The sequence below is a fragment of the Anastrepha obliqua genome, chromosome 5 (assembly GCF_027943255.1).
Source record: "Anastrepha obliqua isolate idAnaObli1 chromosome 5, idAnaObli1_1.0, whole genome shotgun sequence".
Classification (NCBI taxonomy): domain Eukaryota; kingdom Metazoa; phylum Arthropoda; class Insecta; order Diptera; family Tephritidae; genus Anastrepha; species Anastrepha obliqua.
The window spans coordinates 115,377,353-115,404,301 of NC_072896.1; the positions used below are offsets into that span (position 1 = coordinate 115,377,353).

Genomic DNA, 26,949 nt, shown 5'->3' on the forward strand with positions numbered 1-26,949 from the left:
AATAAGCTGGAGAATGCGAGCTAAGGGAAAGGACAGTCAGTTGTTGATTGGCATCGGTAGCGCGCAACCGAGTCGCTAGTCTCGAATTCTGTTAATGAGTTTAATATCATTATCTCTTTTAATATTTAATATAATACATTGCCTTATTCATTATCACCAATGAAGTCTGACGTTTGATTATTTCGGCTATTCTGATGATTTGAATTTCTTTTCGTCACTAAATACTACATTTTTTCATTCACCGGGACCATTGTTTGCGAAATTTATTCAAAGTTGTTGTTTTTTTTTGTAATTTTTTATGCTGAAGATGTGGCGCTTTCAGAATAGTCCTACGTACGGTGAATTTGCTGGCTGCAACATTTGCCTTTTTTTTAATTTTTGCTGTTCATTGAGCGAAATTGAATGCAATTCTAGGCATTTTGCGGCTTTCCTACGGACTCAAAGCCATCACAGTTCTGCTTGTAGTTCTTTGTAGGAAGCACCTCATTTCACGTAAAGCTCCACAACATTTGAACTTCGGCCAATCTTTTTGGCAATTTGACGATTTGAAAGTCCCTCTTCAGAGGTGAAGATATCGATTTGCCATTTTGCTGGTAAAAATTGTTCTGGTTTCCCATTCTAATAAAGTTAAGAAGTTTTCGACCAAACACAATGAATGCTCAAAAAACGATCCCTTTTCACAGCTTTAATGCGCAAATATTGAATTCTAAGGGAAGACCAAAGATAAGATGGATAGATTCGGTAGTCGATGATCTCAAAGAGATGAACATACAAAACTGGTGGCGATTGACAGCGCTTTCCGAATTCTGAAGAAAGATAATTGCGGAAGCAGTGGTCCATTTAGGACTGTCATGCTATGAAAAAAGAAGAAAACTGTAGACAAATTGAGTGCCTCTATTCAAGTGAACCAATAAATCAAGAACAATATTACAACTGCTGAAGTTCTGCTGCTGAGAAACACCGTTAGATGGGATAATATTTTGATGCATATTTATTTTCGAGCCAAGTATAGTCTTCACTTGAATTATCAGAAACCCTTTTGTTACTATGTAGATCACTTGAGTAACCAATTTATTCCATAAATATTATTACCTCTAATGAAGTGGCCCGGACTGTAGCTGCAAATCAAATGGTAATTGAATGCCAAAATAAGTAATTCTACAGCGCCTACTGCTCTGCGGTGAGTCGAAGGTGCGGAGATGGATTCATCTCAGCATTTTCTCACATCACGCGCCTAACAGTCATCGAAACACGATGTGGTTCACAGGAGAAAACCTATAAATAGCCATATAAATCGTTGGCATTGTCAGCTTTTATTCATCCAAATAGTTCTTCGTTTTCTGATCCCTATACTCTCAAGCTGTTGCACTCGTGCTTATTCTTCTTCCTTAGACTTAGATTTTTGTTTGTTTTGTTTGTTTGTCAGGACAACTAGCAAGTATATCATTCGGACAACATTAAGTTCCATGCATGCACTCGGGTTCGCTTTTTAATTTGCTTTGAACCTACTCGACCTCCGAAGAAATCTGAGTAGGTCTTGTGGTGCCAAGGAGCCAAGGTGGTCGCTTCTTAACACATCAGTGCCAAAGACCTCAAGCCTGTTTCGAGCGAAGGGCGGGCAGATGCACAGAAAATGGTCCACCGTCTAATCCTCCTCTCCACGCGCTGTGCAGAGTGCACTGTCTGAGATGCCTACCTTTTCCGTTTACTTCACCCATAGAAAGTGGGCCGTCATCAGTACAAGCTGCCTGCAGTCCATTCTGCTTAATGACAGGAGGATCTGTGACAGTCGGTCGGACATGACAGGTAACATCAGTTTTGTCCATCTACAGCCTATCTCACTCTTCCAAGCTAGCTTGTGGGTTGAAGTAATCCGTTTGCTAACCGTGGCTTTGACGGCTGCAGAAGAAAGTGGCAGAGCGAGCTCCAAGGCAAAGAAATTGGTCTCAGAGTCCATCATGCTAAAGAGTCAGAGATCTCGTTACCCGCGATACAAACGTGTCCCGGAACCCATATAAGCATCAGAATATGTCTGTCGATATAGCTCAGCCAAGATTTACAAGACTCAACTACCCGTCAAGTGGTTGGAGAGCTGTCTAAGGCCATGAGCGCAGTTTTGCCATCGGGGCAGACTTCTTATTCTAAGCTTACTTTCATGAAGTTACTTATAAGACTCTTGTCATAAGGTCTTTATTTGTTTGTATCTATCTATCTTTTAGTCTGTAAGCTTACCGTTTGTTGATTAATTATTAAATATCAAATGAAAGCCTCCGTTGCTAGCGCTGCGTTATCTTTTTGTTTATTTAGCAATTCTATTGTTATTTAAGCTTTTAAAAAATAAAAATAAAAAAAAATAAATATCAAATGTTTCAAGCTTTTCATTAAATTAAGCCACTGTCCTACTACTTCATACTTAAAGTCTATAAAATTTAGTAAGTATTCGGCAAAATTTGTTCCACTAAACTTTTTTTTGTTTTTGTGTTACATCAAATTTCCTTGAATGCTTGGAAGATAGCAGTTCCAGGCAAGTCATTGACGATTTTCTACGTTCTATCAAAAAATGCATTCGTTTAAATTTTAAACACAAAGACACACTTCACGTTCAGTGAATCTCAAATAGACTTAAAGGTTTTCGTAACCAAGTGGTCACCTCGGTAATTCGAGAGTTGTAAGCCACTATAGCCTAACCTAATTTATTCTAACCCAAGGCTCTAAATTTGAGTAGCACAACTCTGATTTGCATACTAAATATATAAAACCATATTTCTGCTTAACCTTAAACAACACTTCATTGAACTTATCTGTTTTTCGTTTTTTCCACTTAATTTTTTCCCATTTCTGGCAGTCGCCTATAAAATAAAATACAATAAGTATTCAGAATTCTCTAAACTGTGTGGCGCATTTGCTAACTTTTCCACTCACACTTGCATATGCATATATGTATGTGCGCATGTACTTCTATTTATGAACAGGAACCCATGGCCATACATCAAGCGTCATATCATAAAAATGAAATTTATATAAAAGTCCTTGTATTTACAAATAAATAAATTTGCTAAATATTTTAACCGTCATGACTGCTGCCAGCGAATAGCTAACTAACTACATTATTGTTGTGCTATTACTATTGCTCGTATAATGTTTTTATACTCTTTAGTGCTGAGGAAATACGGCATAAATTTCTTTATGGCGCATATATCAAAATATACTAATGTCTTTGTTGTTTTTGTTTGGTATTAAAATTTCAACAACTGATTACATGATGTAAATACGTATACAGCTAAATATGTAAATATGTGAAATGACTTTGTTAACTGTGTTTATAATTTATGGCTGGAAAATAGAAAGGAAGTGAAAATGCAGAGTTGCCAGGAGTGAATGAATAAAATGAAATGAAGTAAAATCAAATAGAAAAAATTAAGATAAATAAATCCAATTCAATTAAATTAATTTAAAGAATAAAAATATAAGAGAGGAGCATTCATAAAGGGCAGAATCAATACATAATATGACGAAGCATAATATAACATCACATAACATAACATAAGTTTCGAAGACCAACTTAAGCCAAACAGCACGTTGTGATGATCGCATAATATAGCATCACATATATACATATACTAGCGGACCCGACAGACTTCGTTCTGTCAAATAGATTTTGCATGTGGCAGTTTATACTTCGACCTTAAGACGTTTTTACTCTGCTGACCCTGACACACCGCCCTATCGTCATGGAGACGGTTCTGTTAAGGCGAAGTAAAGAAAAGGGTCAGCTCGGGTAACCTAAGTATCTTCGCTTCCACGAACTTTGGCCACCCTTTGGGGACCCACTAACAACCCCGACTGGTGACAAATATTTATAAAGTGGGTGCTTCAATGACAAAGCATAGAGATAATTAATTATTTATTATTATTATTATTATTAACATAGGGTTAATAACCAATATAATAAAGAATAATGAAATAAAATGTATGTAAGTATTTTCAGTAATCGCTTTATTGTAAATCAAGTGAATCATAATAATTAACAAAAATCTGTTTTATTTTTATTGTAACTAAAACAAAAAGAAGAATATTGCGAGGCCAATCAAATCTATAGCTCTTACACTTTTTGACTTTTCAATTTGGTCTTGTTCACGATATTGTCACTTTTGTTTTAACTCATTAGATCCTCCAACGCGAACATACACACACACGAATGCGCAATATTTGTAAGGGAAAAAGAAAAGAGCTGTTTTAGGGGTTTCCCGGAAATTATTCAAAAAACCATCCTTGGACTTCAAGGAACATTTTAAAAAAAGTATTGTTAAGATTGGTCCATGCGTTGTTGAGTTATGTGCTTACCAACACATTATGCGATTTATTTTTATATTATAGAAATATATAACTGGCGCGTACAGCCTTTTTGGGTGTCTGGCCAAGCTCCTCCTCCTATTTGTGGTGTGCGTCTTGATGTTGTTCCACAAATGGAGGGACCTACAGTTGCAAGGCGAACCCGAACGGCAGATATTTTTATGAGGAGCTTTTTCATGGCAGAAATACACTCGGGGGTTTGCCAATGCCTGCCGAGGGGCGACCGCTATTAGAAATATGTTTTTCTTGATTTTGGTGTTTCACCGAGACTCGAACCGACGTTCTCTCTGTGAATTCCAAATGGTAGTCACGCACCAACCCATTCAGCAACGGCGGCCGCATCACATAAGTTGACATAATAATGCATAGAATAACATAACAAAACATGAATTGTATTACATAACGTAGTAAGATACAGACACAACATAATAAACATAACACGACTTATCAAAAGAAGAGATACTTTATAGATATATAAAACAACGTAACATAACTTAGCATAGCAGAACATATAACCTAACTTAACACAAAATTACGCAAACATAACATAACCTAAAAGTGCAAAAAAATAACAAACAAAAAAACAACAGCATCGCATAAAGCGGCATAATAATGCATAGCATAACGAAACAAAACATGAAATTATATTGCATAAAGTAGTAAGATGTAAACACTACATAATAAACATAACTCAACTTAACAAAACGTAACATATCATAACATAACATAACAAAAAATATAACTTAACTTAACTTAACGTAAATATAACATAATCTAAAATTGCAAAGAAATAACAAAGCGTAACATAGCATAACATAAAATAACATAACATAAGTAAGATGTCAACACTACATAATAAACATAATTCAACTTAACAAAACGTAACATAGCATAACATAACATACTTAACTTAACGTAAATATAACATAATCTAAAATTGCAAAGTAATAACAAAACGTAACATAGCCTAACATAACATAACATAACATATAACTTAACTTAACGTAAATATTAAATAATCTAAAATTGCAAAGAAATAACAAAACCAGTTTTATAAATGGTTTTACTATGTATGTTTTATTATAGTTGAAAATTAATTTGACGTTTTTAACCTAACTTAACACAGCGCTCATGGCCTAGCAGCCACGTCATTTAGCTTAGCAACCACAGACTCTGTTTACTTGAAAACCAGGGTGAACAACGATGATAGTGGCAGCCTTGAAATCCAACAGAGAATCTCTCTTGCCAACAAGTGCAACTTGGGACTAATCCGGCAAGTGAGTGGTAAATTCCTCTCTCTTCGTCCTCACCATGGTCCCTTAGTTGGGCTCGGCCCTGCAGGTTACTCGGTTCTGGGTTGTCTCTTCTTTGACTTCGTTTCGCTGCATATCGTTTTTAATAGTGTTTTGTCAGGATTTAAAGAGTCGGCAACGCCCCATTGATGGTGGCGGCTCTGTTACCAGTTTCTTTGTTGTATGCTGTTCCGGTCTTCTCAAAATGTGCCCATACCAACGCAGGCGATTTTCTCTCAATTTCTTAATTATGGGAGCCACATGACAGCTATCTGTGAGGTGCTTATTGTTTATCTTATCCAGTCTGCGCTTACAGTTTGCGCTTTTCATATTCCAAGTCCTTCACATAATTTTGACAGTTTTGTACGAGGTTCAGTATTCTCATATCGACTGCGTTTCCAGAGCGTGACATAAACTTCTATAAAAAAATTAAGAAGAAAAAAATTTGGTAAATAGAAAAAAATTTCTTATAGGTGGATTTCCATTGTAAATTTGTATTCTTATTTTGAAAAAAAAAAAATAAATCTGAAGTAATATATAATATTTCTAGTTGTTGCTTTTTATCATCTTCCTAGTAGCAAACGGATTTAATTTCAGAAGAACTTCTCGTTACTAGCTAGGCTACCTAGGCCAGCTGACTCATCGGGTACCCAAAATGCTGCCGACATTCGCAGACCGGTGTTATCTGTCACTTCTAATATTCTACATCTAGGCAGATTAGTTACTTAAACTTGTGCGTATTGGCATTTCTTCTTCAAATTTCTCGATATCCAATTCTAGATAGGGTTTGAACAGTTTATAGACATACCATCGCTGGAGAAGCTGATTTTATCGCCCCCACCACAGTCAGTTCTACGTTACCGGAGCGACACGGATATATACGGCCCAGGTCTGTAACTCACGTACCACATTTAATCCGGTACAACAACAAACACAAGCTGATTTTATGGTTAGTGGGCGTGTTGGGATAGGACAGACGGAATCTTTCATGGGCACTGCAATGAACTTTTGTGGCCACTGAGTAAATTTTTTTAAGAGCAGCCCATCTAAATTCATCTAAATATGTCAAGCGCAAACTCACTCGGCTACGGCAGCATACCGTGTTATTATAGCACGTACATAAACATACAAGTACACACACATACATAGTTTCGACGCTTCGACGTTTCGACATCGACATCATAAAATGAAATGGAATTAAATAACTTCGCTAGCCACCGAAAGTTAGTTTAAAATTCTTGTGAATGCTGTTGATTTTTGGGGATGGCTTATGATGTTTGTCAGTATCCCACTGCTGTACTCAAACGTACCCACCGCACACATCAACAAAAATGTCAACCACGTCCTTGCGACGTCTGGCTTAGCAGCTCCACTGTCCCTTACCGCATTTCAGTTATGTTTTTAGTATTTTATATTTTGTAATAAATCACTCATAAATATTAAACGCACGCTTCAAAATTGCTGCAGCACAGACATACAAAACTTTATTATGATTTGCGTGCGAAACGAACAGCACAAAGGACAAGTATTAACAAGAAGAAAAACAAGTAGGACAAAATAATAGCGACAGCGCCAACAACAGCAACAGTGGTGGCCAAAACTAAAATGAAAAAAACAAAAATAAAAAAATGGGAGTGAGATATGGCCTGTCGTTCGCATTGTTCTCAGTTGACAGTCTGTTAACAAATCGAAATACATAAATAATAATGAGCTAGCAGCGGTTGTGGTGAGCGGGCGAGCATAAAGGGTTTGGGTATGTCTGGCTGTCAACGCACAATAGGCTCTCTTTCGCACTTTGACATTTTTATTGTCCCGCCAGGCGACATTGTTGCGTGCAATTTTGCGTGCTCCAAAAACCTCTACTCCCTAAGTAGTGCTCAGAAATATTGTTGTTGCCCTTTACATTTGAAGAGTTGTCACCTTGCAAAGTTTTGCGTGATCTCTTCGTGCGTGAATTGCGTGTAATTTTTTTTTTTTATTTTTTTTTTTTTGCTTTCTTGCTATTTCATTATACTTTTATGATTCCACTTCCATCGTTGCTATTTGTTGTGAAAGAAAGTCGTTCTAATATACTTTAAGTGTTCTGGTAGTTTATACCTCATAAAATTATGTGCGAATGGTGCTACGCTGTATGTACCTAGGAATTACTATCGTGTTACGAGTAATTGGCATAAAGTAGAGATGCCAGACCGAAGAGACAAAAAAACATTATGTATCGAAATATAATAAAAAAAAAATTAAAAAAAAAGAAAAATTTTAAGAAAAACAATTTAAAAAACAATATCGAACAACAATATCGAAATATAATAAAAAAAAAATTTAAGAAAAACAATTTAAAAAACTATATTAAAACAAAAAAAAAAAATTAAAAAGAAAAATTTAGGAAAAAAAATTATTTTGAAAAAAAAAAAAATTATTTTGACAAAAAAAATATTAAAAAAAAAAAAGAAATATTTTTTGTGACGAAATAAAATTGTTTCTTACAAAAAAAAAAATTTCAAAATAAATCGGTACCATCGATCGTTTGATTAATTTTTCAAAATCATATAACGCTAAGGATTTTTTAAGAATTTGAGTTTTGAAAGAGCTAACAAATTTATTCAGCTTAGATGCTTTCTATCCTGGAATTTTTATGATTAATGGCTTAAAATCCTGAATCAATTGTGAATATAAAAATTCAAGTTTTAGTACAATTGAAGATGACTATAATCGTCATCACATAAGAAATGCATTTCAGAAATAATTGAAAATGTAAATAAAAATAAAAAAATATTATAAAAAAATTAAATTAAACAAAAAAAAAATAAAATGATAAAATAACTTTCTCAAAGTTGTCAGCTTGTACGTTTTACTATAAGAAGTTTTCATTAAATGATTTTTAGTACTTTTCGTGCTCCTTCACTGGGAGATACGTATTTCAAAAGATGTCTCGTCTATAGATAGACTTTACTAATCGGTTTCAGTATCATCAGCATAGCGGATTGATGTGCCAGTGTGAAGTTAAGTTCGGTTAGTCTTCGAGCTCTGAAGAAGAGTAACTTATTCATACGGGTGACTAGGAACACTGCCCTAGCGAAGGGAAGTCAGAAAGATGCCAGCACTGGCGCGTATCGAGATTATATTTGGTGAGTAGCAAATTTTGGAAGAACACACGCCAAGTTTGAGCCAGATCGATCTATTTCTTTGCGTTTGGCATTCGAGTGTTTGAATCGAAGAAATCGAGAGATTTTCCTTTTCCATTACGACAACGCACCAGCTCATACCTCAGCAGCTGTGGTCGCAAAATTAAAGGAAATAAGGTTCCAGCTTGTTTTACATGCCCCCTTTTCTCCAGACTTGGCTCCCTCGGATTTCTTGGACCACTATTTGTACCCCAATTTGAAGAAAAGGTTGGCGGAAAAAAGATTTTTTTCAAACGAGTAGGTGATAACAGAAACAAATGGCTATTTTTCGTACTTGGAGAAACCTATTATTCAGAAGGTATATAACAGCGTCGAACGAAGTGAAGTGTTCAGTTGCTTAGCTTTTTGTTGTTTTGCACGAACTTTTCAAAAAAACTTTCGTGTACTTGTATATAGTGCGTCCGTTTGCAAATCGATCGAAGCGTCGCTACTTTCATTAGTAAGCGGAAGCACGATTTTCTCACCAGTTTGGCGTACGTATTTCAATAAAACTAGGCAAGTTAATAAAATGCCACTATGCATATTTCAGAGATAACTGAGCATAGGTATTCTAACTATTATGAAAAAATCTGAAATAAAATTTTTTTCTCTTAAACATTTTTAACACAAAGAAATTTTTTCATTAACGATTTTTAAATTGAAAACCATTAAAAATTACAGCAAAATGCTTTTTTCTCAAAAATGTTAAGCTTAAAAAATTTAAAAATAAAAAGAGAGAGAAAGAAAATTAGAGAGAAAAATGTTTCAATTAGAGAAAAAACATTTTTCAGACTATTTCATGAATAGCTAACAAAAAATGCAATGTATTTCCAAAAAAAAAAAAAATTTCATTTTTTTAGCCACTTTTTTTAAAGATTCTTATAGCTTAAAACAATAAAAGTATTGTGTTAAAAAGGTATCGATAAAAATTTTTTTTTCAAAAATTTGTAAATTAAAAAACTTAAAATTGAAACAAAATGGTTTTTTCTTAAAACTTTTAAACTTAAAACAAAAAAATTTAAATTTAAAAAACATTTAAAAATAAAAAGGAGAGAAGGAATTTTATAGAAAAAATGTAGAATAGAAATTTGTTCTCAGATTTCTACATGAGTAGCTGCCTACGGTCCTATCCGAATGACACGTACCGCATCAGTTATAACAACGAAATTGAAAACCTAATTGGTGGTGAAAATCTAATACGTTTTATTAAAGCGCAGTGGATTAGATGGGTTGGCCACATCATAAGAATGCCCAACGAAAGAATTCAAAAAAGGGTGTGAACTTTGCGTTCAGTTGGAGGAAGAAAGAGAGGCCGACCAAGAAAGAGATGGCTTGATGACGTAGAAGCAGACTTAAAAGCGATGAGTGTTCGTAATTGGAGAAATGAGGCAAGAGAGAGACTGAATTGTAGGGGGATTGTTGATGAAGCTTTGGTCCACCACATACTGTGAAGCTAAGAGAGAGAGAGAGAGCTAACACAAGATACAAGTTTTTTCCAAAAAGGTTTTTTAATTTTTTTTGGGCAAAAAGATTAACAAAAAAGTTTGTTTCTTAAGTTTATTGTAGCTTAAAAAAAATAAAAGTATTGTGTTAAAAATATACCGAATTTTTTTTTTCTCAAAAATTTGTAAATTAAAAAACATTTAAAACTGATACAAAATGTTGTTTTTCTCAAAAATTTTAAACTTAAAAAAAAAAAAAATTAAAATAAGAAAAGAGAAACAAAAATTTAGAAAAAACCTTTTTAGAAAAAAAATTTTGTTTTTCAGATTTTTCCATTAATAGCTAACAAATGAAATAATTTTTTTTTGCAAAAAAAATTTTAATTTTTAATGGGTTTTTTTTACTTTTTTTTGCCAAAGAACTTTCTTTTAACGTTTATTATAACTTAAAAAAATGATGTTAAAACATACCGAAGATATTTTTTCATAAAAAAACTATACTGAAATTTTCAAAATTGAATAAATCTCGAAATTATTAAATTATTTTCAAAACAATTTGAATGGAATTCTTAATATTCTCAATCCAACAAGTAAACCAATTTTCAGAAAAAATTTCAAACCCATACCATGGCGTGGACTTTACATGGAATCGCTTAATAAGAAATTACACGGGCGGCTAATATGCGCGTTTTCCAGCCAATTTTGTTTAAAAATGAGAGCCAAACTCAGATGTCTGATTTAGGCTTTATAATTACACCACATCATACTCAGAAATCTACCTCAAAAGAGACTGGAAGTTGTATTGACTATCACTGCATTAATATGCCTCGACCGGTGTCCATTCAACTTGCCCACCACCATCGACTGGAGTTCCCTCAAAAGCATTCGGTCCAACCGACATTGAGCTTCCATGCTAGAATTGCCGCAGAGCACTCTCTAAGCTGGCTCGAGACTCACCAATTAAAGGATGGTCTGCAGTTAGTCAAGGAAATCTTCTCCATCTTTTCTCACAAAGAAGTCACTTTAGGGATCTCCTGTGTTCCCAGCTCTTAAGTCGTCCAGTTTTTACAATTTTCTTCTAAGTTTGTACTTGGGAAAGCCTGATATTGAATCCTTCAGTTGCGAACGATAAACTCGAGCGCATAATCAGTGAGTCTAGCGTCGAACATTGCCGTCTGGTCCTTAACATAAATGCTTGCATATATTAAATATATATAAAATGTATTAGCCTTGTGAGCAGTCAACCGACTGCTTGTTTGATAGCTCATTCATCTTCCCCCACAACGTTGAAAAATGTTCAAAATACTATGTATTTATGATTAAACCGCGGACTTTGTAAATTTGTGGCCAGTTTTTTTCTTCTTGTTCTTGATGGGAGCGATAACCGCTTATGCGATTTTGCACGAGTTTAACAAAGCTAGCCCATCCATTTCTTTCTGGTGCTCACTAGCGCTATTTGGACACACCAAGTGAAGCCAAATCCTTCTCCACCAGAGAAGGCCTTCCTTTTCCTCTGCTTCCACCAGCTGGAACCGCATCGAATACTTTCCGAATTGGAGCGTTTGTATCCATTCGGACGACATGACCCAGCCAACGAAGCCGCTGCATCTTTATTCGCTGCGCTATATCTGTGTTGTTGTAAAGCTCACACAGCTCATTTTTCCAACGTCTGCGATACTCGACTTTGCCAACGTGCAAAGGTCCAATAATTCTCCGCTCAAAATCTTTCTCTCAAACAGTCCAAGCGACACCTCATGGGATGTTGTCATTGTCCAAGCTTCTGCTTCTGTTTCTTCTGATGGAAGTTAATTGAGATGCTCGCTCTCGAGTATCAAGACAATTTCAACCTCCTTTTTTAAAACGATGCAACGTTAATTATATGGTTGAAAAACCATCCAATTCTTACGGTAGAATTTAGTTCTGACTCTAGTCCGGTTTTTGCCACCAAGAGAAAGACGCTATTGTCTCTCAATAACTGTTGGACGTTGGTATATATTTAGCTCTTAAATCAGCAGATTACATTTTTTTCTGTAGCGCAATATTTTAAGATCTCGATGTTACACAAATCCCTGCCTTTCTTCACTCTGCACCAAAACAAAGCTGATCCGTACTTCATGCAAACTGCGCCCCTAATTTCGTTTGGGCGCAACTGTTGTGTTTAATACTAATCTTGAGAATGCGTCGTATCATATAAATGTTTTGCCGGTTTAAAAATTTTCCGCCAATCTGCCGCTTGCTTTCACTGCAACGCATACCGTAAACAACCTCATTTCCCTAAAAGAAAAGACGCCTTTTCAATCCTTTGTTTTCGTTATACTCTTTACATCCAACCCTCCTTAATTCCTCTTAACGCTTGCCTTGCGCGTTCACCAGCTTACCCAAGCGAGCTGATTCATTTCACATATTTCCTGTTTTTGAAGATTAACTACAACGATTCCAATAAATTGTCTTACATTATTTATGATGCGCACAAAAATTTTCTGCTGTAACAGCGGGAAAGTCAACTTTTTATTGATACAAAATGGGATCATAAATATAAGAGACAGCTGAGTGGAAAGTAGGAGGATGGACGTTGGTGGATGAGGTGGTAGACAAGCGGTTAAAAGATGGGCACAATGTTGGGTGGTAAAAAACAGTGGTAAAATAACGGGCGAGAAAATGTTGCCAATGAGATGTACATACAAACATATACGAGTAAAATACAAGAGGAGGGACCAGCATAACAACAATAACAAGAACCGCGCTATAATTGAACTACTTATACATTTTCAGTACAGCACCACTAGACCGTTAAATATAATGAGAACGCATTAATTTATTAATTTCCTGAAAATATTGGCTTTATTTATATTCATGCACACACACATACATACCTGTGTATGTGCGCATTTTATTGTTGCCGACTCAATGTATGTATGTATGTATGTGTGTATGCACGTAATAATAGTTTCAGAGCCTTGTAATTTGATTTTCAGTTTCCGTTAGCTAACTTTTGTACAACAATAAATCACCTAACTACATACCTACATATGTACCTTGTTACTGATTTTCCTCTTCCTTTCTTTCTTTCGTTACAGGGGTCAATATGGGCTACATCGAAAACAATTACTCGAATTCGAACAATGGCGGCAGTGTCAATTCACAAGACTCACTATGGCAAGTGAAAATGCCCGCCGCCACAGGCGCACCACAAAGTATGGTCGTGCCTGCCACACACAACAACTATGTCGAACATCAACCCACCTACGGCTATGACCCACTGACGCATGGCGGCTATGGCGCTGTCGACGATTACGCTCCCTATCCACACTTGACAGCGACGCCCAGTCAACATGGCGATGAATATCATAATTTACGCAATAGCCAAAATCCATCCAGACAGGATTACTGCAGTGATCCATATGCCTCGGTGCAAAAGCCCAAGAAACGTGTTGATCAACATTTAGGTAAGTGATAGAAGAGGGGTGACAAACGGCAGAAAAATGATGCGAGAGTAGACTAAAGCACATAGAATAAATTTCGTCGTATATCTACTCGTAAGTAGGTGTACGTAGGTTGGGGTTGCTAAGTGAAGTGCCAAAGCGTATGTATTTCTATTGATGTATTATGGCTTATTATAGCTTTATGACAAAAATAAGTTATTTATGTACGAATATGAATGTTGAGCTGTGTGGGTGCCTGTGTGCGTGTCTATGTCAACTTGATGCTATTGAGTTGTACACAGCAGTAGATAGTCAATTGCCAATTGATATGCGCCTGGTTGATGCGACATTTAATTTGTTCGTGTAAATGATACGCCAAGAGGATATTCGGTCTCAAAAGCTGCATCCTACCCTCTTCTTCCGCTTCGATTCTGTTCAGTGCTTAGTAAGCAGCGCAGATTAGTACATAGCTGACTTATTTGCTGATTATGAATTATTATTAATCAGTATTAAAACAGTAATAAGAATAATTGAGACAACACTGTCAATATGCCAGAGACGAGATGCTGCTGGCGAACATCCTCGATAAATGTGTCACATCCATCGGAAGTCATTGTCGCATTGTTATTCTTGTGAATAATAAATGAATGCGTAGCTGTGGCAATAACCATGACAATAATGTGTTGGCGCAAAATTAATCACCTTAATGAAAGATTTGTAATTTTTTCAAAATTTTTCAGACAAACAATGGAGCGCACAAAGGTCAAAACGAAGATTTCCATTACTCAAAATCATTTTGTTTTTAGATTTAAGATAAGGATAAATGGCTGCCCATGCGAGCGGGCCTACTTGAACAAATAATTAAGATTCGTGCGTTGTAGTACCATACAGGGTGGGGTGAAAGAAGCTAAAGAACCAAACAGATGGAAAAAGGGAGAAGGAGCTTTGGATTAGAGGATGGCGCGCAACAGTCACTAATTACTGATGAATTTTACCAGGTGTGTGATATTTAAATCCGCAGGTGTAGCAAAAAAAGTGAGAGGCCAGATGTTTAAACCTTGGTCCGAGGAGAGCAGGACAGAAAGAAGAAAGTACTGAGACGACTCCACGTCGTCCAACAGACAGCAGCTTCTGCAGATCTCAACGCATGGGCACCTAACGGACAATGTCCGGTAAGGATATCTAACAAATGACAGAGCTGCGGTTGAGCTATAGGCTGAGAAGCTCCCTCGAGCGACCACGATCTAACTGTAGCAAGAAGAATCTCGCGACTTTGCACGTTTGCGCACTACCCCAGCGCTAACTGAGTTGACGCGAGTCCCTGCTTTCCATGAGTACACCACAAGTGCTCAAGGGAACCCCAATCCTCGCATTTTGCGATGAAATCGTCTCCAGGGCCCCCTGTCTAGCCAGCTCATCAGCCCAGCGGTTTCCCTCTATGCCGCTGTGAACGGGAACCCAAATGAACCTAATATCTAAGTTTTCGGAGGCAATCGAGAGAGAAGTCAGGCATTCCCCAACTAATTTCGCACGCAGAAACAACGATCCCAAGGCGTTAATTGCCACTTGGCTGTCGGAGTAGATATTTACGTTCAGAAGTAAGCAGCCAATTCTTTGCTTGCCTAATTGCGGGTATTTTTGCTTAGAAAACACTACAGTGGTCCGGAAGCCTAAATTTGAGCTTGATGGGGAGCGCTTCACAGAATACTCGTTCGTTCCCACCACAGTTGGTTCTACATTATGGAAACGACCCGCTCTTATATCCAGCCAAAAATGATAGCAAAGCTGCGATCAAGGCCCTGTCGTCGCCGTATTGCAGCTCTTTTCTGGTGAACTCCTATAAGGAGCAACTCAAACATCTCGATCGAGCAGGAAACATCACCCTTATCTGGGCACAGGAATATAGAGGGAAATTAAATTGCCGACGAGCTTGCCAGGAAGGGGTCGACAGAACCCGTTTCAGCTGTCCCCCTCTCAGGCATCGGTGTCCCTTTGTCCGTTGTTAAAGGGAAACTATACAATTTCTTTCTAAGAAAAGCGCAAGACAGATGGAGGTCTGTCTCATTCTGCGCTATTTCGAAAATACTATGGCTCCAATACGATAGAAACAGAACGTTTAAGGTGATGGGAATCCCCCACCATTCAATTTTGAAACTCATTGCGGTGCTCACTGGTCACTGGTCGGTACTCATGCGGAGAAGCTTGAAATTCCGTAAATCCCTTATTGCAGAAGCTGTGGGTTTAGGTTGTTGACGTCTAAGCCAGACAGTTGCTCTAGACCCTCGAACAGCGGTTTACCCAGGGTTAACATTCTGTCCTTCCATAGGGCAGGGCATTCATAGAGGAAATAGAATATTGTTTCCTCTTTCTCCGGTTGTTTACAACTATGACAGTATGTGTTGTGAGGGATGCCCATTTTTGCGGCTTGTTCTCCGATAGACCAGAAGCCAGTTATGACTGCCGTTGGTCTACAGGCGTCCCGTCGTTTCATGTTTATCAATGTCGACGATTGCTTGAGGTTGTAGGAGGGCCATAACGTCCTGCTGATTTTGCATTTCGTCTGGTCTCTCCATCTACAATCTGCAATTCGGGGAGGACTTGAAGAAATTCTCCAGCCTAGATCCCTTTTCTCTCCTCCACTACATCAACAGCACTGGATGGCTGCAGAAGGTTTTCTCTTCTCAATACATTTTCTTTGCAATACATTTTCTACTCTAGCATCAATAGCTCAGATGTGCCTTCACAGCCTACCGGTAGGCTCGTCAACCTTACCAGCTTACTAGGCAGGCCATCATTTCCCAACAAAAAAGGAAAATTTCGAATTACTACTTTCACTAACAAGTTCTCATTTACACGTTAATCAGAAACACCACTTTTAAGCTTTAATTTATGCAGAGATTTGTGTAAATTAAAAATGCAATCCTTGTGCATAAAATTTAAGCTCATTTCCTGCATAGCTCCACTGCGTTCAGCAGTCGCGTTGTATCTTTAATGTTGTTCTCGTGCATCTGTCACAATAACACACTTTCCCCAGCAACATGTCACTCGATAAATAAATATAATGCAAAGAAAAAAACACTCTCATTATACATCATGAACATTTTTAATAAAGCACGGCAATAAGTCAGCATTTAATTAACAATTTTTCGTAATAAACTCTCAATCCTTCATTCGAGCAATTGATTGCAGGAGTAGTGATAACAAAAAAAGATGTAGAAAAAAAATGCATAAAGCTTATAAAATGCAACAGTGCGCGCATGTTTTATTTAAAACAAGTGCCAACAGCAAAATTAAAAAGCAAAAAAAAAATAATAAAAAAAAAATACATGGAAACATTTCAAATCCCGCTTGCTCATAATTTTATACTCGTACTTGCGCTTCATCTCCGCTGGTTTACTCATTAAATACAATTTTAACAGGATAAATTTAAAAATGATTTTAATCATTGCACATTTTAAAACATTCACATGAGATTGGTAAAATTAACAGAAAACAAAAAATAAAAAAATAAAAACAAAAAAAAAGAGAAAATTACGTAAATAAATAAACAATACATACATACATAATTTGTTCTCCATTTTGTATGCGCTTGCACTTGATTTATGTATATGTGTGTGTACGTCTCCACCTCCCTTTTCGCGTTGCGCTCCTATTGCAAATTTATGCCTACTGTAGTTGATTGTATTATGTATGTACAAATACTCTATAACCCGGATACATTTAAGTACACACACACACACACACATCAAATTATGTATGTACTTAATTACTCGATTGCCCATAAATATTGCATACTAATTATATGCAATCTGTAGTTTTCACTTTGTCATGTCAACTGAGGGAAGCAAAAAAAAACAGCAGGAAAACGACTACAACAAGAAAAAAATATTGTTTTAACATAAATTTTCGAGTGACAAATTCGCCACGATGACATTTATTGAAAAACGAAGCACAAAAACTAAATAAAGGGTTTTCCAATAACAGGTGTTAGGTGTTAAACAGGAGAGATAATTGAGCCGCTCAGTGCACACATCGATTAACTCCATAAAACGAAAAGTTGAGAAACGCTATGATGTAATGTCTATTGTTGTTAAAAATTCCTCTGATAATATGAATTCAAATATATAATGTGAAATGCATAATTGCAGATATAGCTTTCATCTAAAAAAAAAAATAAATAATTGGCGCGTACACTTCTGTTAGGTGCTTGGCCGAGCTCCTCCTCCTATTTGTGGTGTGCGTCTTGATGTTGTTCCACAAACGGTATATAAAATTAATAAGAAATAATTGCCAACAAACAATCGTCAGTAATGTTACAGTTTTTATGTGACTGATGGAGTTAATCGATTTGGCAACGGAAAAAAGTAATAAAGTTAAATTTAGTATTTTCATTTTTAAGTTTTTATTACAGAAAAAGTTAGTTATTATACATTTTTATCACAGTTTTTCCATAAAAATAAATGTTGGAAGTTCGGTTATAAAATAATTTTCGTTATTAATTTATAATGATTCTTTAAGAGCTATACGAAAGCTCTTAAAAAAAAACACACGGAAAATTCAGAAAAATGCATGAAAGTTTTATTTAAATCGATAGTACAGTCCATATAATTTAATGTTTGAAGATTATTTCAAGCAAATGTTGACCGCGAATCATGCAAATGGTCCAAGTCCAATTTTGGCATACTCTTTCCAATGTTTCGGCCGGTATCTCACATATAAATGCTTTAATGTTGCCTTCCAATGCGTTAATTGAAGCAGGCTTGTCTGAATAGACATGAGCTTTAACATGGCCCCACAAAACATAATCTAAAGGCGTTATATCGCACGATCTGGGTGGCTAATTGACAGGTCCCGAACGTGAAATGAAATGTTCACCGAACTCGCCTCTCAACAAGTTCATTGTTACACGTGCTGTGTGGCATGTCGCACCGTCTTGCTGAAACCACATGTCCTGCAAGTCAAGTTCTTGCATTTTGGGCAAAAACAAGTTGGATATCATTTCACGGTAGCGTTCACCATTCACAGTTACGTTACGATTCGCAGCATCTTTGAAGAAGTACCTGTACGGTCTAAGGACCAGCCCATAAACCGCACCAAACTGTGACCTTTTCTGGATACTATACATTGGTAGCTCTTGCAATTCTTCTGGCTGATCTTCACTCCAAAATCGACAATTCTGCTTATTTACCTACCCATTGATCCAAAAATGAGCTTCGTCGCTGAACACAATTTTTCGATAAAAAAGTTGATATTAAACTTTCTTAACAGAACACGTATTTTTATAATAAAATTCAATGATTTGCAAGCGTTGTTCGTTTGTAAGGCGAATCATGGTTAAATTATAGACCAAACTGAAGATGTTTGAGAGTGAAACAAAACACGAAACGTGCGTCAGCTGTTTTAACCAACTGTTTAAAAAGATAATAGCTAACAAATCACCCTTTATATATATAAAATCATTGGAGAATCATTGGAATAAGTGCATTGAAGTGGAGGGAGATTTTATGAATATTAATTCGAATCTCCTAATTTCATTTACATTCACCCCCGTTTTTTTTATCTTTCTTACTTTTCAACCAACCTATAGAACAAAATTCTTACATCATACGGTTAACCCGGTATTGCACCAAAATATGTGTGGTTTAAGTTCTTGTTTTCTTTTTAAGTTTAAAGTTTTTTTTGAATACAATTTTGTTTAATTTAAATTTTTTAGTTAATTTTTTTTTAAATTAAATTTTTTTTATTAAATTTCATTTAACTATTTGTTAACAATTATTTTGTAATTGAAATTTTCTTTTTTTTACTTCAGTAATTAATTAATTTTTTTGTATTTAAAATTTTTTGTTTTGCTTAACGAGAGTGAGTCGTCTTAACATGTTCTTGGAAATTTTTAAATTAAATTTGTTTATGTTAAACTCCTTTTTATTGGTTGGTTGGTTGGTTTAAGGGTGACCCGGCATCGGAGTGCCACATAGACCACAAGTTGGGTCCGTTGTGTTGCCCTAGAGCACATTATGTTATATGATTTCCCCACCTAACCGAGATTTTTATTGTAGATTTTGGTCAAAGATATTAATTCGTTTCGAGAATTTGATGAGAGATTCGAGATTCAGGTCCGAGAGTACTGAAAGATTGTCAATTGTTGGAGAGTCTAGAAGAGCGAGTCGACTTCTGGCTAGACCGGGACAACTGCACAGCAAATGTCTGCTCGATACTTCCTCATCTTCGTCCTCGCAGTATCTGCACAGGTCGTTTTGAGGAACCCCGAGCCGACGTGCGTGAGTGCCCAAAAGGCAGTGGCCGGTGATAAGAGATATTATATGCCTTAGTTCGTGTTTCGAAAGACTTATAAAGGTTTTTGTCTGTTTCAGATTGTAGGATGGCCAGATTTGTCTGGTCGTAACGCAAGTAGTTTCCACTCGCCACCTCCGATCAAGTTTTTCTTGTTTTTAATAAACAAGTTTTTTTTTGGTTTTAATTTAATTTTTTCTTTCTTTTAATTTCATTTTTTTTGCTTCACGAGTATTTGAGTTAACCGAACTTGTTCTTGAAAATTTTTTTATTTAATTTTTTTATGTTAAACTTCTTTTTTATTAATTTTGTTTTAGTATAAACCTTTTTTTAATTACTTTTTCTTGCTTTACGGAAGATTCACAGACCCTAACGTGTTCCTGTTTCTTCTGTTTTAATTAGTTAATTTTATTTTTCGATAAAATTTTTTTTAGTTACGTGTTTTTTTATTAATTTTTTTTTTTGTTTTACGTGTTCTTAAAAAAAATTTTAATTTAGTTCTTTTATGTGAATCTTTTTTATTACAATTCTTTTTTTTTCAGTTATATATTTTTTTTGTTAATTTAATTTTTTTTATTTAAAACTTTTTTATTGAATTGTTCCTTCAGTTTCCTTTTTGATTTATTTTTAATTAAATTAAATTTTTGCTTTACGAAAGAATCAGTCACCCCAGCGTGCTGCTAAAGTATAATTTTCCTTTTTTTATATTTTTGTATTGTACAAATTTTTTTATTCAAATGTTTTTTTATTAATTTAATTATATTAATTAATTTATTTATAATTTTTTCTTACTATTTTTGTATATTAAAATTTTTTTATTTACTAAATTTCATTTAACTTTTCTTTTATATTAAAATTATTTTTTGATTTAAATTTGCATCTTCTTTGATTAATTCATTTTATTTTTAAATCAATTTTTTTTGTTTTTAATTAAAATTTTTTTTATTTACATTTTTTAAATTTGAATGTTTTGTTTTGCTTAACGTGTTGCTGAAAATGGGTTTTTGTATTAAACTTTTGTTTTTATTAAAATTGTTTTTTAATTACATATTTTTTAATTTATTTTTTTTTTTATTTACGAGAGTTGCTCTCGGTTGCTCTAACGTGTTCTTGAAATTTTTTTTTTAATTCATTTATTTTAATATATTTTAAACCTTTTTTAATTAAATGTGTTTTTTTTAATTCAAAATTTTTATTTTTGTTTTTATATAAATTTTTTTAAATTAAAACTATATATTTTTTTTAATTTAAAACCCTTTTCTTTAATTTAAAATATGATTTTGATTTACGAGAGTCAGCCACTGTAACGTGTTCCTGAACTTTTTTTGATAACATTTTTGTTTTTATTTGAAAACGTTTTTGTTTTATTTTTTTTTTTTAATAATTTTTTTTTTTTGCTTTACGATCATCCTTACGTGTTCCTGAAAATGTGTTTTTATGTTAAACCGTATTTTTGATTGATAAAATTTGTTTTATTTGTTTAATTAAAAGTTTTTATTTTTTTTTATATTGATCTTTTTTATTACATTTTTTTTGTTTTAATTTCAAAACTTTGTTGTGATTTTTTGCTTTATGCGAGAGTCAGTCACCCTAACATGTTCCTGAACATTTTTTAATTAATTTTCTACGCTTACATATCACCAATAACACAACTGGTGTTGAACAGCTAACAGAACAGATAACTGAAATTACACGAAGCTTCAAGCAAGAAAAACCACAAAAAAAAAAGTAATAACAAAAAGTTCGCATCGGAGCAAAGTACAAATGATAGTTGCATAATCCATCACTGAGTGCAGAAAAAGAAAGTGATTACACCAAATCATGTCAACATATCAAAGAATATGGCGAACAAGAAGAAGAAGTTGATGTTTGTACATAACGAAAATTCCACATTTATATAATATATGCCACTAATGAGCATGAGTATGAGTGTGTGGATTTATGCTGTGTGGTCAATACGCTTTGATTGCTGTAAGTCCACGCGTCCATGCAGTGTCCAGTACTTGTCATGTCTTTGGTGACAATATTGAAAAACATAGAAGCAACGTGTTAGATTAAGTAGGAATATATATGTGTGTGTATGTATGTATGTGTGAAACCAGGATAGAAAAGTCGTCGAAAGTGGAAATGGCAAAGGGAAACTGGAGAAGCAGTGAACAGGATCAATGCATTTGCAAGGCGTAAAAGGACGAACATGCGATGTAATTGCTGCACATGACTGTATAAAGTACCTATACATTCATGCATACATATATATTATACACACATAGTGTATAGGGATCTGTAAAGTCAAAGCGTCTTTTGTTGTATAAAGAGTGATTTTGTTTTTACTCTTTTTTTCAACTACAACATTCTAAACCTCGTTGAGCCTACTAGCAGAGGGAATACAGCTTTTCACTATCACAAATAAAATGTACGACCGTGCAATACTTGTACAGTTCGTTAGACCTGTTCGTGTAATGAAGATGTATCGGCGGTTGGGTTGAAATGCACAGGCCCGCAATTTATGCGTGTGTTGTTGCTTTTTTCTATTGCTGTGTGTCTATTCGGCGCGTGTATTGGCACACATGTCCACAACGTTGTCTTGCCTTTAGGATAAAATAGTAGTTGTTCTTGTTTTTATGTTAACTTTTTTCCAACATTGTTTCAAACATTTTTTTCTAACTCAAACAACAAGAAGTTATTGAAGCGGCATGAAAATATTTTAGCTGTAAAAGCCACAAGCGGACACGCTGCAAGGCACAGTAATACATGCATGGTGATACATCCACATATATTCATAAACATATATGCATATGGATGTGTGTGTGTGCGAGTAAATCCATAAAATCGTATGAGTTGAACAAAAAACGCACTAATACATATGCATATATGTATGTAGATATAAACGCACATTTTCATAGGACGATCCCTTTGCTGGGCTGCATAGAAATCACTCCTAGGCGGCTAAGAGTCACAATCAAGCCAAGCGATGCGAGCAAGCGTGAGCGTCCCTGCATGCATGCGTATTTTTTCTTGCAACACAACACACATGCACACGAACAAATACCCATACATGGGGTTACAAGACAAGTACACAGACATGTATGTATGTGTGTATGTATATCCGCCAGCCCGTCCATCTTGCTCAGCTTATCCGGTGTAGCAGTGTTTGACATTTTTTTATGTCTCTGCTGCGCTGCTATTGCCGCCAACGCGCCGCTACATGCACGAGAAAAAAAAACAAAAAATAAAAAAAGATGTAGGGACTAGAAGCGGGCATTAAGATTCAAAATAACGTTTGAAGAAAAAAATTAAAAAAAAAAAAAATGTTTAAATAAAAAATGCAAAAGCAACTAGAATAAACAAGAAAAACGGCAACAGAACAGCATAGAAATCATGAAAACAAGCAACTTTTACAAGTGAGCAACTTCGAATCCTTTGCCATGCCACATGCGAGTGGTCGGTGTAGTGGTGTAGTCACATGCACACACCACAGAGCTGACGCAACTCCCTTCGTATTCGTGTATTTGTGGGTGTGTTTGTATTCCTTTTGACTGCGGTGTCTAAAACCAAACAAAAATTGCGGCTCATAAAGCATGTGTGGCAAGATAACCGCAGACAGCAAGCAGTAGTAGCAGCAGCAGTGCCAAATAATGATACACACACACATGTATACATATTTACGCACAGCTTCATTTATAAGTGTAAACGTTTGCAAACTTATTTGCAAAGAAAATCATTTTTTTTTTCTTTTTCATTTTTTTTTCTTTTTCATTTTTTTCACTTTTTGTCCTCTGCCTTAGTCTATTAATATGTTTCATCCTTGGAGCGCTGCGAAAAGCGCAATGATGCGCATAGATGCGGTGTTACAAATGGCGCACATACATACACACATGCGTTTTATTTTGAATATTGTCTACTTCTAGGCGCTTAGTCGGTATTTTCTCTTCCATATAGCTGTTATACATGCCTAATTAGCTTTTATGTTATACTTTTGTTGTAATGTGGTGCACACAACCCTTTACCTATTTTTGGTTGTTTGTCTTCCTCTCGTTTTTATTATTATTATTGAGTTAGAGTTTGAGTTACTTTTTTAAGACTGCTTCGTGGTGCGCTTACTCACCTTAATGTCATATTTTCACTCACATTTAACGGCATGTGAACAAAGTTGCGATCCTGAAGTATTTTATTTTAACCCTTTGCGTTTGCTTGACAAGCAATTTTGCGATGTTAAACAGGAACTCTTTTTTTTGTGTTATTTTTTTTAATAAATAAATAAAAATAAATATGTCTGTATGTATGTATATTAGGATGGGTCAAACCTTTTTGTCATTTTCGTTTCTAGCACAGTTGGGTTCTACATAAAATTCGAAGAAAAACGTTCACCACAGCATAGATGTAAAGTCAATTTCGAGGCGCTAGAATATTGAAGGAAGCTATTTTTAATTAATACCAGGCTATTATGGTGATTACTATTGGCCAAAGTGTTATTTATTATTAAACAAACGCCAATCGGTAATATACATACAAATAAAAAAGTGAGTACAGAATCAGAATTTATAGAGGGCTGGTAAGAAATACAATGATAAAGATTATGGCACAGAAGGTTCTTGAGAAAAATCAAGGTATTACTATAGGATGATATTTTTGGCATTTCGCAGAAAATATCGTAGATTCCACCATAGAAATCGAGAACACCATGAAGTGAGTTGACGCTGGTGGCTATTCTATTGCACGGGCCGTGATAGACGTAGCTTTTGTAGGTAGCGACTGTTTTCAGTAGACGACTATTCCTAAGAGTGAGACCAGCCGGGGCAAGCTCGAAGGAGCTGCGTATTTCTGGGGCATCAATAATACCTTTTACCACTTTATAGAAGAACGCCAGATCAATTATGTGACGGCGAGACCGCAGACTGTTGATGTTGTACCGAATGTAGATATCTTCTGTAGCTGAAACGGTTGATGATGAATGCCGGAAGGCTAAGGTCTTGCAGAGCTTACACTGCACCCTTTCAATTCTAGTAATGCCTGCTTCAGTGTATGGAGACCAGATTATGGATCCGTACTCCAGTATTGGAAGAACTAGAGTTTTGAAAATATAAATCAGGGAGTAGTGGTTCTTGAAGTCCTTACTATTCCTAGTTATAAATCCGAGTATCTTAAAAGCTCTCTGAGTTATTCCGTCTATGTGCTTGTGGAAAGTTAGTTTGGTGTAAATCGTGGCACCGAGGTATTTGATGTCATCCACCTCCCTTATTTTATTACCATTGAGTGTGTACACTGCAGGTAAGGGAGTGCGCGATCTCGAGAAGGACATCACAGCACACTTTTTAAAGTTGAGATCCAGTTTGTTCCTTGTGCACCAGTCAGAGAGATTATCGACGTCTTGTTGTAGTAGATGACTATCCAGCACACTAGTGATAGATCGATAAACTTTAAGATCGTCCGCAAAGAGTAGGTATTCCGAGTTGAAGTCGTTACCAATATCATTCACGAATATGCTGAAAAGAATCGGGCCGAGGTGAGAACCTTGCGGAACACCAGAGTTAGCCGCATATTCATTGGATAGGTGGCCATCAACTTCGACCTGAAGGTGTCTACCAGCTAGATATGACCTAAGCCAGTCTAATACTTTGTCGCAGACGCCATATTTCCTGAGCTTGCTTAGCAAGATGTCATGGTCAACTCGATCGAACGCTTTACTGAAGTCAGTATAGATGCTATGAACACAGGTGTTGGTTTTCAGTGAGTTCAGTAGATAGTTGGTGTAGGCGAAAAATTTAGTTGACGTTGAACGGCTACCAATAAAACCATGCTGTCTTGTGGTGATGATTGGACCAAAAGCAGCAGAGAGTTGCGGTAAGATCAGCTTTTCAAAAAGTTTAGCCAAGGCCGACTGAATGCAGATTGGCGGATAATTAGTGACTGTATTCTTTGGACCTTCTTTATGAATGGGACTGACGTACGAGAGTTTCCAGTCTGTAGGAAAAATACCACACTGCAGAGACGACTGGAAAATGTGTGTCAGCGGTTCACAGAGCCCATTGGCGCAGTTCTTAAGAAAGGCATTCGGTAGGCCATCAGGTCCCGCACCTTTACTAGGATCTAAGGTGTTCAGTCGCTTGAAGACATTATCAAAGGTAACCTCAAAGTCATTTAAGTTTACAGACGTCAGACACCGGTGCATACATATATGCTTTTAAATAACTGAGCAAATGAGTTTCTGATCTCCACGCCACTTGATGCTGATTGATTATCCCAGACCATGGATGCTGGAATGTCACTGATTCCTCGCTTCTTATCCTTGATATAATTCCGGAAAGCTTTGGTGTCAGCTTTCAGTGACCCTTCTACCTTATCAACATACACATTATAACACTTGTTGCAGAGATTTTTGCTCTCTATATGTTATGTATGTTATTTTCTTGAATACAAATTTGTACTCGGTGGCTTTTTGGTGCGAGCAATTTATTTGTGATACCTATTTTTTACTGTAAGAGCCCCATAAAGCAGCCTGTTTTTTAGTATTGCATTAGATAGAGTTACTATGTAATTTTATTTTCCATGTAAATCTAACCAAAATTTGCAAAAAACCCCAAAAACAAATTTATTTGAAACATTTTATTTTTCTAACCATTAATTATTTTTTCAATTTAGAAACGTGTTTATAATTAATGGTAATGGTAATGGTTGTACGGGTTAGGCTAAGACCTTTATGCACTGCGACCAGTTTGATCTATTGGGCGCCCCTAATTACTTAATTATACGAGTAATTATTTAGTATACCGAGTATATCGAACCAGCTCCTTAGGAGAGAGTAGTTGTGGGTCCTCCTCCTCTAGTAGGTACGAGCCCAGGATTATCTGTCTCCTGTGGCCTAATGCTTCACAGTTGGTGATTAACTGTTCCATAGACTCCTCTTCATCACAGCAGAACCTGCATAATCTTGTACTATAATAGATAACCCTATTGTGTTAAGTTCTTATTGCAGGCAAAGTGACCTGAA

General features: G+C 35.7%; 1 protein-coding gene across 1 annotated transcript in view; it reads left to right on the forward strand.

Moving 5' to 3' along the window:
* Nucleotides 1-26,949, forward strand: part of LOC129248420 (cell adhesion molecule Dscam2) — a 229,806-nt gene that overhangs the window by 171,433 nt on the left and 31,424 nt on the right. The window contains exon 7 of the mRNA XM_054887962.1: nucleotides 13,326-13,694. Coding sequence (XP_054743937.1) covers nucleotides 13,326-13,694 — 369 coding nt within the window. The remainder of the gene's footprint in view (nucleotides 1-13,325; nucleotides 13,695-26,949) is intronic.